Here is a 12,806-nt window from a genome sequence, read left to right as displayed (position 1 = left end):
TAAACATATTGATTCCTTGGTCACACTAACTTAGAAAATAAGTGACCCCTTCTTTGAAGATGTGGGGAGTTTACTTTGGTTTTGTTTTGTGGAGACAGGGTTCCTCTGTTAGTCCCAGTTGTCCTCAGCTCAGATGTACTGTATAACCCATACAGCTTCATATATATACATACATATATATGTATGTATATACACACATATATATACATACATATATATGTGTGTATATATATATGTGTATATATATATATATATATATTTAAACTCCTGGTGATCCTCCTGCCTCAGCCTTTCAAGTTGCTGCAATTTGGGGAATGTGCCAACACACTGGATATGAGAATGTATTTTAAGTGAGCAACATTATCTCTTCAAATGATGCCTTTATAGAACACAGTCCATTATCTCTGTCATTCGGACGCCCAGCCGTTCTCTGCCAGGCCCTTCCCTCCAGCAGAGCTCTGGAAAGGGAACTCTCACAGGGGGCTCTGCTAAGGGAGCACTGCTAACACACAGTTCTAGTTCTGCCTGCAGAACTGGAGGCTTTCTGGCTTTTTTTTTTTTTTGGTTGTTTTGTTTTCAGATGTCAGTCTCAGATAAAGGAATGCACAGTCTATTGAGGTCTGGATCTCATTTCTCAAATTGGATGTGATTGCTTTTATTTATCACCCTCTAATTAATAGCAGAGCACTTTACAATAAAAAAAAAACAAGCACTTCTTCCTAGCTGCCAGTGAGAGAACTGTTTCATTCCTTGTGAATATTTAATAGCTCTGTCATAAGTCGCTTTTGTTTTCATCTTTTTGATGGAGATTTTCCTGCCCACGGCAGCCCTGTATGGAATTTGCCAGGTTTGCTACTGTTTTTTGAGCTTAGTGTTATAGTTCCCAGTTCATTCTTTAGATGAGTCTTTTTTCAGGATTTTTATTTGATTGATCTGAGAAAGAAAATCATATTATTCCTTGCAACCAATCTCTCTCTATGTCTCTCTCTCTCTCTCTCTCTCTCTCTCTCTCTCTCTCTGTGTGTGTGTGTGTGTGTGTGTAGTATACATATATGGGCTAGAGCACATGCACATTTGCACACACCTATTTGGAAGCCAAAAGACAGTGTCGGGTGACCGCCTCAATCCCTTTCATCTCACAGTTGAGACTGTCTAAAAGACCTAACTAACAAGGACCTGCATTTGGGCCGCTAGCATCCATGTGCACAGCTAGAACGGCGGTGTGCACCTCTAGCACCCTGGAACTAACTAAAAGGCTAGACTATTAGCTCTGTCAGTTAGCTCTAAGGATCTGCCTGTCCTGTACCCCATTCCCAACAGAGGGATTCTAGGTGCACACCGCCGTTCTAGCTGTGCACATGGGTGCTAGAGGTGCACACCGCCGTTCTAGCTGTGCACATGGGTGCTAGAGGTGCACACCGCCGTTCTAGCTGTGCACATGGGTGCTAGAGGTGCACACCGCCGTTCTAGCTGTGCACATGGGTGCTAAAGATGCACACCGCCGTTCTAGCTGTGCACATGGGTGCTAGAGGTGCACACCGCCGTTCTAGCTGTGCACATGGGTGCTAGAGGTGCACACCGCCATTCTAGCTGTGCACATGGGTGCTAAAGATGCACACCGCCGTTCTAGCTGTGCACATGGGTGCTAGAGGTGCACACCGCCATTCTAGCTGTGCACATGGATGCTAGCGGCCCAAATGCAGGTCCTTGTGCTTGCACAGCAAGCACTTTATCCACCGAGCCATCTCCCCAGTCCTCAGACCTCCCTTCAGGCTTCTCACAAGCACAGATTGGGATGCAGCCAGGACACACTGTTGTCAGGCAGATCCATATGTACGTCCGTGCATTCATCCACTGCATGTGTAGTGCAGGTAGTTTGCTCACAATGTGACAATGACTTGGGCACTTCCTGGCACCTCTGAAAACTTCCAGTAAAAAAGAATGGAGTTTGAGCTGGAGGTCACCAAAGCAGGTATATGGATGGTTCTGTTCTCACTATGTTCATGACATAGCCAACCCGAATTCATCTGTGAGACAGGCAGTAGCTAAGGATGCTACATTGCTTTTAGATGGATGCGAGATACTTTATAAATGTATACATAATTTAGAAATGTAAGAAGAAAATATATTATTTGAAAAACGTGGCATAAGGTAAGAAGCAGAGAATATCCTAAATGTATTCTCTCTGAAATTATTTTTATTGCATATGTAATATATAGTAAGCATTCTCTGTGTGTATATGTGTGTGAGTGTGTGCATGCATGCATTCACGGTGTGCGTGCATGCGTGAGTGCATGTGTGTGTGTATGTGTGTGCATGTGTGTGTGCATGCGTGGATTCATGGTTCATGGTGTGTGTGTGTGTGTGTGTGCGTATGTGTATGTGTGTGTTTGTGTAGGTAAGCACATGCCGTAGTGCACGTGCAGAGGTCAAGGGACAACTTTCAGGAGTTGGTTCTCTCGTCCACTTTGTTGATAAAGGTCTCTCCTGATGCTGGTGAGTCTACCTCTGCTCCGAGACATCCTTTAAGTCTCCCCCACCTCCCTCTAGGGCTAGGATAGCAGCTGCTCAGTACCCACCAGGCTTTACCTGCTGAGTCTTCTCCCAGCCCTTGCACTTGGATACTGGAGGACGTGCTACACATGATATTCTGTGTGTGGAAGACACTTCTAGAGCCTGAACTAAATACATTTCTGGGAAATGTCCCTGTTGGGGAATTTGAGAAAGGGATTCTTCTGGGATCCTCAGTGCAGCCACAGGAGGGCGACAGAGAGCAAAAGGAAATGGCTTCCTGCTGAGTAGGCAAGCTGCTCAGGTATCAGGGGTCCCACTGAGCTCTGGATCACTCCTGGAAACTTCCAGCAGGAACACACATGCCCCACCCACAGTTCCTGGCTCCAGTCCACAAGTCTACAGTTACTTCAGCTGCCTTGGGGCCTTACCGCCACCCTGATTACCTGTGTGGTATCTGCCTCCAGGCCTTCCCTGCTCCCAGACCTTCTTAGCATAGAGTTTATCTAGGAGGAAGCCAGGCTTTCTAGGAGTCATAGATAAAGTGCTGCTTGCTTCCCACAGAGGTCTTTTCCTCTTGATTCCTCCCAACCTTTTGTGTAAGGGACTGTTCCCTGTGTGACAATGTTCCCATGCATATAATAACTACCATATGTTACCTTATATGTATGCTGATTGTGATTTGACCTTTAAACTTTATTGTGCTAATATATTGAGGTTGGTTTGTGATTGGATGATCCCTGTACTCACAGTATGGCCATTTCTTTTTTTCCTTTTTAAAGCCACATTTCAAAGGATGTATTTGCTTTTCTTTTATGTTGTCATTTTATCTGCGAGTTCATCTCTTTTGTTTGGCAGGTCAAAAAAATTCCAGTCATTTATTGAGAGCTGCTTGGTAAAGAATCACAGCCAGCGACCAGCCACGGAACAGCTGATGAAGCATCCATTCATTCGAGACCAACCTAATGAAAGGCAGGTCCGCATTCAGCTGAAGGACCATATCGACAGGACAAAGAAAAAGCGGGGAGAAAAAGGTTCGCTGAACATTTGTATTTCTGAGAAGGAAACAAAAGACAGTGTTATTCTTTTGGGTGAGGGATGGCCTGGTAGATCATAGCCTTGGGCATTGGTGGAATGAAATCACCATTGAAGGCAAATCTCCATGGAAAAAAATGGCCTGTGGCAACAGCCCCTCTTCTTCTAGGCAGCAAACAAAGCCGTGCTAGTGACACTCCAAGCTCCTAAATGACAAGTGATTTATCTTAACTCAAATGAATATTCACGTTTCAAACAGTGACATCTACACATGGCAGACAACCTACAGAATTCATCTAACTGACATTTTTTCTGTATTGACAGCCATCAGCATTTATGTCTCTGTGCTCCAAGATCTGTTTCTAATTCAGTCGTGGGGAACTCAGACAGAACTCCTCACTGGGTCTGTCAGAGAGGCTCACTAGGTTGTCAGGCTAGCGGCAGGCATCAGATTTTGAGCCAAAGGTCCTGAGGTGCACTTCTTCATTTCGTAGATGCACAAATTCCTCTTCCATAATCTTCTCTGTGCCATGGAGAGCACAGGAGCCCAGATTTGAGACACTGGGACCATGCCCAAGTTGTTGGAATGGTCGCTTACAGCTGCGTGTTCTGGTGCAGGACTTGTGGCCAGCTAAGCATAAGGTAGGGAGGACAAGAAGCCCAAGGTCTAACAGGAGTTCTAGGGAGGCCAGAGGCTAGAGGAGGTTGGTGTACTAGACCAGAGGCAGGACGAGGTGAGTGTGCTAGACCAGAGGCCAGAGTAGGTGGGTGTGCTAGACCAGAGGCTACGGTAGGTGAGTGTGCTGGACCAGAGGCCAGAGTAGGTGGGTGTTCTAGACCAGAGGCTAGAGTAGGTGAGTGTGCTAGGCCAGTGGCCAGAGTAGGTGAGTGTGCTAGACCAAAGGCCAGAGTAGGTGAGTGTGCTAGACCAGAGGCCAGAGTAGGTGAGTGTGCTAGACCAGAGGCTTGGGGAGGTGGGTGTACTTTTCCCAGTTCCTTCTTCTCCTCCCCCTCTCCTGTCCTTAGTACAGGGCAGCAGACAGAAGTTAGCAGACAGCACCAGATGGAAGCCTCTCACTGTGTAAATCTTGTTTCTTTGTAATAACAAAGCAGCAACAAGTATGAAGAGAGGCATGGAGGTGGTAAACAGACTGGATTGACTGGTAGCATCAGCAGAAGCCAGGGAGGTGGACAACTCTTCAGCAACCCTTCAAGAAAATGGCTCTTGCTTCATCAGCCAGTCTCAGGGACTCCGAAAGAGTTCAGTTTACTGAGACATAAGTGGGAGGTGGTGAGGCCTTCATCTCCAGTGTGGGTCAGTAGGCATAAGATGTTTATGAGGTCCCAAAGACCAGCCCAGCTGGAGCTGCTAGACCCAAAAACAAAGCTGTAGGTTGGTTTTGGAAAGATCTAGATCTCTGACTTTTCAACAACTCCTTGTCGTTTTAGTCTTGGACCATGCCATTAAGTGAAATGTTCAAAACCGCACTTGAGAGCATTATGTCAAATATACAGCCATTAAGTGCCTATTCTTTAAGAGGGAGTTTATATGTACATACTGAGTAGGCTAAATAGTCTGACTGCTTTAAGATCAGATTCTGGGTTCAGATTCCAACTCTGACTCTGTTATGTGAAATTCACCCCATGTTGACAGAGGTTTCTGTCGCCTCTGGTCCCTAAAGAAACACACAGAGGTCTACATTAATTATAAACTGGTTGGCCTATCAGCTCAGGCTTCTTATTAACTAATTCTTACATCTTAAATTAGCCCATTAGTGTCTATTTTGGCCATGTGGCTTGGTACCTTTTATCAGTGAGGCATTCTCATCTTGCTTCCTCTGTGATGACTGCAGGCTGAGTTTACCTCTTCCCAGAATTCTCCTGTTCTTGTCACCCCACGTTTACTTCGTGCCTGGTTACCCTGCCTATACTTCCTGCCTGGCTACTGGCCAGTCAGTGTTTTATTAAAACAATACAAGACCATTGTTTCACAGCAACCCCAGTTTTCTCATCCCTTAAAAAAAGGACTGGGCAACCACAATGACATAATAACTTCCTGCCTAGCATCATTGCAAAGACTGAAGAAGATAATGTATGTAAAATGCTTACTACTGTATCTAGTACATAGTTAAACTTTGGCACTCACTCTTAGTCTATTCTTTTTTGACCCATCACTTTTGGGAACTATTCAAGGGACCTTCTGAGGACTCAGTGAATAAAATTGGGAAAAATTTGTGCTTTAGATTGTTTTCAAATTTTGGTGCCACAAATACTGAAATGTAACATAGAAATTGTGGTTCCATCATGATTGGAAGGCTACTTCATTCTCTGTAGTGTGGAAAAGCAGGGGACCTGGAGCTAAGTACATGGCAAGGGCTGTATCAAAATGAAAGGAATCAGGATTGCTGCTTGGACTTAAATCTACCAGAATCATAGTTTTGGTCTTATTTTTTCTATTAACAAAGGAGAGTATTAGATCAGAAAAGCTCTCAATCTGAATAAATGATTTGATTTGATCTCTCACATTCTAAAAATACCTATTGATTTTTTTAATTTATTAAATTAAAAAAATACTAATCCAAATTTTCACTCCTTCCCTTCCTCCCATTACCTCCACATACCCTTCTACCCTACCACCATCTAATCCTAAGAGATGGTTAGGCACATTGCTTTGTGGAAGGTCCCTACTATATCTAGGCTGAGCAAGGTATACATCCAAAGAGAATAGGATCTCAAAAAGCCAGTACATGAAGTAGATACAAATCCCAGTGCCACTGTCAGTGACCCCTCAATTTGCCCCAGCCATGCAACTGTCAACCACATTCAGAGGGACTAGTTTGGTCCTATGCTTGTTCCTTCCCAGTCCAGTTGTAGTTGGTGAGCTCCCATTAGCTTAGGTAAACTGTTTCAGTGGATGAACCCATCATGGTCTTGACCTCTTTGCTCATATTCTCATTCCTTTCACTCTTCAACTGGATCTTGGGAGCTCACTACAGTGTTCTGATGTGGGTCTCTGCCTCTGTTTCCATCTGTTGTTGGATGAAGTTTCTATGGTGATATTTAAGATAATCATCAGTCTGACTAGAAGACAAGTCAAGATCGGGCCCCCTCTCCTCTATTGCTTAAGGTCTTAGCTGGTGTCAGCCTTGTGGATTCCTAGGAATTTCTCTAGAGCCAAATTTCTGTGAATCTACTAATAGCTGCCTCAATCAAGATATCTCTTTCCTTGCTCTCACCTCTGTCCTTACTCCATCTCAACTATCCCATTCCCTCAAGTTCTCCTCAACCTTTCCCTTCTCCCCTGTCCCCCATGCTTCCAATTTCTTCAGGTGATCTTGTCTGTTTCCAATTTCCAGGTGGTTTATATATGTTTTTCTTTGCCTGCATGAATTTGTGAGTGCCATCTGCATGCGGTGCCCTTGGTGGCCTGAAGAGGGCATCAGATTCCCCTGGAACTGGAGCTACAGGTGGTTGTGAGCCCTCCAATGTAGATGAGAACCAAACCCAGGTCCTCTACAAGAGCAGCACATGCTCTTATTTGTTGAGACATCTCTTCAGGCCCTTTCACATTAAAAATAATAATATTTGTTTAATTTGTATGTATGAGTTGTTCTACCTTCATGTACATATGTATATCCCTTATGCTTATGGTACCACAGAGTCTAGAAGAGGGCATCAGATGCCATGGAACAGGAGTTCAGGTGTATGGTACCCACAGAGTCTAGAAGAGGGCATCAGATGCCATGGAACAGGAGTTCCAGATGTATAGTACCCAGAGTCTAGAAGCAGGCATCAGATCCTGTGGAACAGTTCTAGATGGTTGTGAGACACCATGTGCATGCTGGGAATCAATCCTGGTCCTCCAGAAGGTGGTCTTAACTGCTGAGCCACCTCTCCAGCTCAAATCTCCTTTTCATTTTTTTTTAACCTTTTCCATTAGATCTCTTTATGACTAGCTTTTGGTAGAACTGAAGAGTTTTATTTTTCTGCTGTATATGACCTATAGTGCAAAGGAAATCCAGCTCAGACCTGATAAAATGTTAAAATCGGAAAGACGGGCAAGTTAAAGGTTTACATTAGAAAACAGACGCGATTGGGGTGACCGTGTGCTTCTTTGTTCACTACAGCTGCCTTCATTAAGTAAAACCGAACACTGTTTTTCCATTGTGAGAACTCACTTTTTCAATATGAGGTACAGACATTTGATTGCAGGTTCTTTAAGTTTGGTGAAAACATTCTTTAAAAACAGGCCGCCTGAGAACTTGCTGCTCACCTTCTGTGTGAGACTTGCTTGACATTTATACAGTACACACAAGCTCATCCCATTTCCCTTTCCTTCATCCTCTGATATCTGCATAGAATTTTAGCCAATCTGATTTTCTTCTAAATACTGCCTCCTAATGGAAATATAGCAAAATTGCAGTTTCAGTCCTGTTGAATATCTTCAGGCTAGGAATTAATAACCCACAAAGAAGTGACCGTCCTGTGGCTTCTTGTTTTGCTTCAACGCTTCTCCAAGGGCTTCTCACACCTATAGAGAAGTACTGAGCACAGCACTGGGAGTCACTGTATCCCGGTGGCCTTGATTTCACGATCTGCTTTCCCACATCCAGACACCTGCCTTCTCAGGACTCGCTGTTCCTCGAGCCTACAATGCTAGGTGGGGACAGTCTCAGTGGGGGCACATCATTCACAATGTCATTTTCCTGTCCTGCCAGCTCAGCACCTCCTCAGTGCTCACTACTCCCATCCTCCATTCTGAGCAAGGGGAGACAGCTGCTCCCCAATCTCACTTCCCATTGCCTTGTGTGTGCTTCTGCATGGGATGGAATGTGTTAGGGGAGACTTTGGTTTTCACATTGAACCATTTCAATATTTTCTAAATATACATCCCAGATGGACCTTTTATTAATATGAAGATGTTGTAAGTTTGCAATCTGACTACCTCCCTTATTTTAGAGATTAAATGAGAGAACAAATCTGAAACATTTAACTCTAATTGCTCATATGTGAGATGCCCATCAGAACATTCGTTTCCTGTTTTTATAGCCATGGAAATGACGATCTTGTATTCCTGCTTGAGTCTTTCTCATTGTATACTGATAGTGTTTAAAGCAAATATTCAACCCTATTATTATACATTAAGTTGCTTATTATGTTACTAAATTAAATGAATGTTCCTAGTGAATCAATCACATTTACCTATTCTTTAAAAAAAAAAAAAACAGGAGTGGGATTAAATTTAGGATTCCCTGCACTTCCCATGTTCTAAGCTTTTAGTATAGATTAGTGCTGAGATCATGTGTTGCTACCAAGTAGAACACATTACACATGCTTTTGTGTGTGTATTCTCCTGTGCTAGCTCATGCCACCCCTGTCACAGACAGGTGAGTCATGTATTTCAGCTCCACCATCTCATGGGATTGGGGCTACAGATGCCGTCCATTGGCACAGTGGTGTGGCTCATGGACGCTGATGAAGCAGGGGTGGTTTGTTCTGAGCGCCAGCACCATCTTTTACACTAACCCTCTGTGCTTTCTCTCCAGATGAGACTGAGTATGAATACAGTGGAAGCGAGGAGGAAGAGGAAGAGAACGACTCCGGGGAACCCAGGTATGAGGAATGTTGGGCCTTCCCACAACCAGACTGGAGCGGGCTCACTCAAACCGCACTCTCCTTTGGATTTATTGCTCTGTCTCAAAGAACACACCAGAAGTTAATGTATCACCCATACACATACTCATTGATGTGTGAAATTTTCCCTAGGCAGACTCTTACAAACACTGCAGAAATCAGCAGCATATTTTTTATCTTATCCACCAAGAGGAATGGCCTGTATTCTTGACCTTGTTTCCTCGTACATATAGATATGGAATAGAAAGGAAGCAATTTCTTGGCTAGCACAGTGCTGAGAGTGTTCAAAATTGTGACTTTGGAGAGAGCTAAGTGACATTTCCAGATTAGAGTCGTTCAGCTTCTGTCATCCCTCTTGGAAGCCTTTCAGGTGGCCATGGCTACTGACATGTGTCCTGGTATTTCACACGAACCACGGCTGGAGGAGGTGATTCTAGAAGATCAAACTGTCCTCCAGAGGTGAACCCTGGTGGAAACATCCCCACCATTCCTGTTGTCCCCTGGATCCCAGCGCTCTTTAATGTCGCTGTCTCCACATTTGGAGGCTTGCTTGGTTTTGAGTCCCACTTCCTTCCATCTGTATTTATGGGTAACTGAGGCTGGTGTGCTCATGGCGCTGGGGTTCCCTGTGGTGAAAGTGTTCCAAGGGCATCAGCTCTGTGCATCCCATGGACCATGCACTGGCAATTGTGGAGAAAATGAACACGCAGAAAGGTCGTTGGGAATGACGGGTCCATGCCCTCTGAGGTTTCTAGCCCTCGGATTGCAGCGTAAGGAGCAGGTGCTTCCTCACTCACAGAGTGTTCTGTTCTGCCGAGGGACCACGCTGCAGAAATAAGCTAGAGACAACGTTTTTCCTCTTCTTCCTTCCTTCCTTCGTTCTTTCTTTCCTTTCTTCCTGCCTGCCTCCCTCTTTCCTTCCCTCCCTCCCTCCCTCCCTCCTTCCCTTCCTCCCTCTCTCTCTCCCTCCCTCTCTCCCTCCCTCTCTCTCTCCCTCCCTCTCTCTCTCCATCCTTCCCTCCCTTCCTCCCTGTGTGCATGTTGATGTGTGCGGGGAGCATATGTGGCTACATGTGGAGACGATCCTAGCTTGCTGTATCGTTGCTGTGATAAAACACTGACCGAAAGCAACTTGGGGAGGAAAGGGTTTATTCTGGAATGGAGATTGTAGTTCATCATGGAGAGACGTCAAAGCAGGGACTGAAGCAGAGACCATGGAGAAATGTTGGTTACTGGCTTGTTCCCCGTGGCTTGCTCAGTCTGCTTTCTTACACAACCTAGGATCACCTGCCCACACTGGGCCCTAATCCCCCATAGGCATGCCTAGTGGTCAGTCTGATAATGACAATTCTTCAGCTAAGGTTCCCTCCTCCCAGGTGACTCTAACTTGTATCAGGTTGACAAAAATTAGCCAGCATAGACTTTAAAAGGACAACCTGAGCTATCATTCATCAAGCATTATCTTGTTTTTTTATATATGTGAAATATATATATATGTATATGTATATATATAAATGATTTTTTCATATGTTATATTCTTTTCCATATATATACACACATATATATAACATATATAAAATGACTTATTTCATGTTATTCTGATAGTTTCCCTCACCCACCTCCTTCCAGATCCTCCCCATCCACCCAACTCCATGCTCTTTCTTTCTCTTTCTCTCTTTAGAAAACGGGCAAACAAGACAATGGCCAAAAAAAATATCAAAAAGAAAAGAGCTCAAGAAACACAAAAACAAAGCAAAGCAAAAAAACCATAAAAGCACAAAATCAAAACATAATATACAAGCTAAAGGCCAGGAAGGCAAAAATGCCTAAACAAAGCAAAATGAGGCAACAAGTTTAACACAGTCCCATGGAGCTCAGTTTTGTGTTTTGAACAAGGGCTCCCGTGGCCTGGCTCACTGGCTAGGCCAGGCCAACTGCCCAGTGAGCTCCTGGGATCGTGTGGTCTCCCCTTCCATCACTGAGATTGCGAGCAATTGCCACCACACCCAGCTGTTTAATGAGGTCCCCACACTTGCATGGAAATGCTTTACTGACTGACATGTTGTTCCAGCTTCTTGTTGTCTTTTGATGTCAGCAATTCTCCACCCGTGGGTCGCAACCCCTTTGTTGGTCACGTATCAAATATCCTACACATCAAATATGTACACTCCAATTCATACCATTAGCAAAATTACAGTTATGAAGCATTTCTTTGCTGACTAGGAATCAGCGCCTCATGAGGAGCGAGCTGTATTAGGGTTGCAGCACTGGGAAGGCGAGAACTCCAGTCCTAACTCAACTTGAACCTGACAAGCTGGGTTCTTGTTAAGCCACCCTGGGAGGTTGGGACTGAGCTCACAAGGCCGTTAGTTTTTCTCTCTCATCTGCCTCAGGATTTCTCAAGGATAAAGACCAAAGGAGAATACTTTTCTTCCGTCAGAACATGTTAGCTGGGGGCTGGAGAAATGGCTCAGAGGTTAAGAGCACTGGCTGCTCTTCCAGAAGTCCTGAGTTCGATTCCCAGCAACCACATGATGGCTGACAACCATCTGTAATGAGATCTGATGCCCTCTTCTGGCATGGAGGTGTACATGCAGGAGGCACATTGTATATGTAATGAATAAATCTTAAAAAAAAAGAAAAGAACATGTTAGCTGCCCCCACTTGAGATGCATAAAGACAATGGCCATCAAACAGTGCCATGCAGAATGAAGCCTTCTTTAGCACTAAGGGCCTTACTCCCTGCTGTCAGAGAAGCCACACTCGGCCTCCAGTCCAGATGGCTGTGTCAGGCTGATGCTGTTCTTTGAATATTGGAGATATCCAAGCTTCCCAGGACTTTCTATGTGTCAGGGGTCACTTGGTGAGCCACCAGCTATAATTATAACATGTTGTTATATCATGGGGAAGATTATGCACCAAGTCCCATTTTTTGAACGAGTCTAATTAGTCATCTTGAAATCCTAAAACGTAGAGAAAGCTGATGGTTTTCACATTTTAGACGTGAGAAGGTAGCTCAGGGGTGTCACCAGGCGATACACAGAGCTAGCAACTGAGTCATTAATATAACTGCAGTCTTCTGGTATTAGTTCAGCATCAGCTGAGATTAGTGGGGCATCCTTGTCTGCATGTGGCATTGGGTCCCCAACCTCATCAGCTTTGCTCGCAGCGTTTGACTTATGTGTACAAGCACCAGTGTTTGGAAGTTGCTTTAGAGTTTTACACAGACACTAAGTTGTAGAGGGGTTCCCAGGAGACTCCCAAACTGCCCAAGGTGTGCCCTCAGGGAAGCTCTTGACCTTCCCTTTGGCAACATCTCGCACAGATTCTAACAGCTCACCAAAACCAACCTGATACACTTGTCAACAACCTGCCCTGCGTCCCGAAACTCATTCCTCTTGTCATTACTGTCACCAGCAGACCCAATGAAAGTGCAAGCCATCCCTCACCCTGCACATTAGATCTTTCCACCGTGTTGAGCTTCATCCCACTGCTCCCTGCTGGGTCAAGCCTCCACCAGGAAACATGGCTAGCTTTGCCCTCCTGTCCATGCAGACTACAGTCCACTTTGAAGCCAGTGTTACGACTCAGCCGACAGCCTTTGTAGGCATGGCTCCCCCGTCCAC

At 44.8% G+C, this 12,806-nt stretch overlaps 1 protein-coding gene across 13 annotated transcripts in view; it reads left to right on the top strand.

Annotated features, from left to right (window-relative positions):
• Tnik (TRAF2 and NCK interacting kinase) overlaps positions 1-12,806 on the top strand; it is a 440,041-nt gene that overhangs the window by 309,724 nt on the left and 117,511 nt on the right. For all 13 annotated transcript variants that reach the window (XM_041658945.1, XM_041658944.1, XM_041658954.1 and 10 more), the window contains exons 10-11: positions 3,370-3,545; positions 9,093-9,159. In XM_041658945.1, the coding sequence (XP_041514879.1) occupies positions 3,370-3,545; positions 9,093-9,159 (243 nt within the window). The remainder of the gene's footprint in view (positions 1-3,369; positions 3,546-9,092; positions 9,160-12,806) is intronic.

This window comes from Microtus oregoni, unplaced genomic scaffold (genome assembly GCF_018167655.1).
Source record: "Microtus oregoni isolate MIOR12 unplaced genomic scaffold, Mior012 000010F_ref0000083, whole genome shotgun sequence".
In the NCBI taxonomy this organism is placed as follows: domain Eukaryota; kingdom Metazoa; phylum Chordata; class Mammalia; order Rodentia; family Cricetidae; genus Microtus; species Microtus oregoni.
The sequence above is the reverse complement of the archived record's forward strand: the minus strand, read 5'-3'. Positions and strand labels throughout refer to the sequence as shown.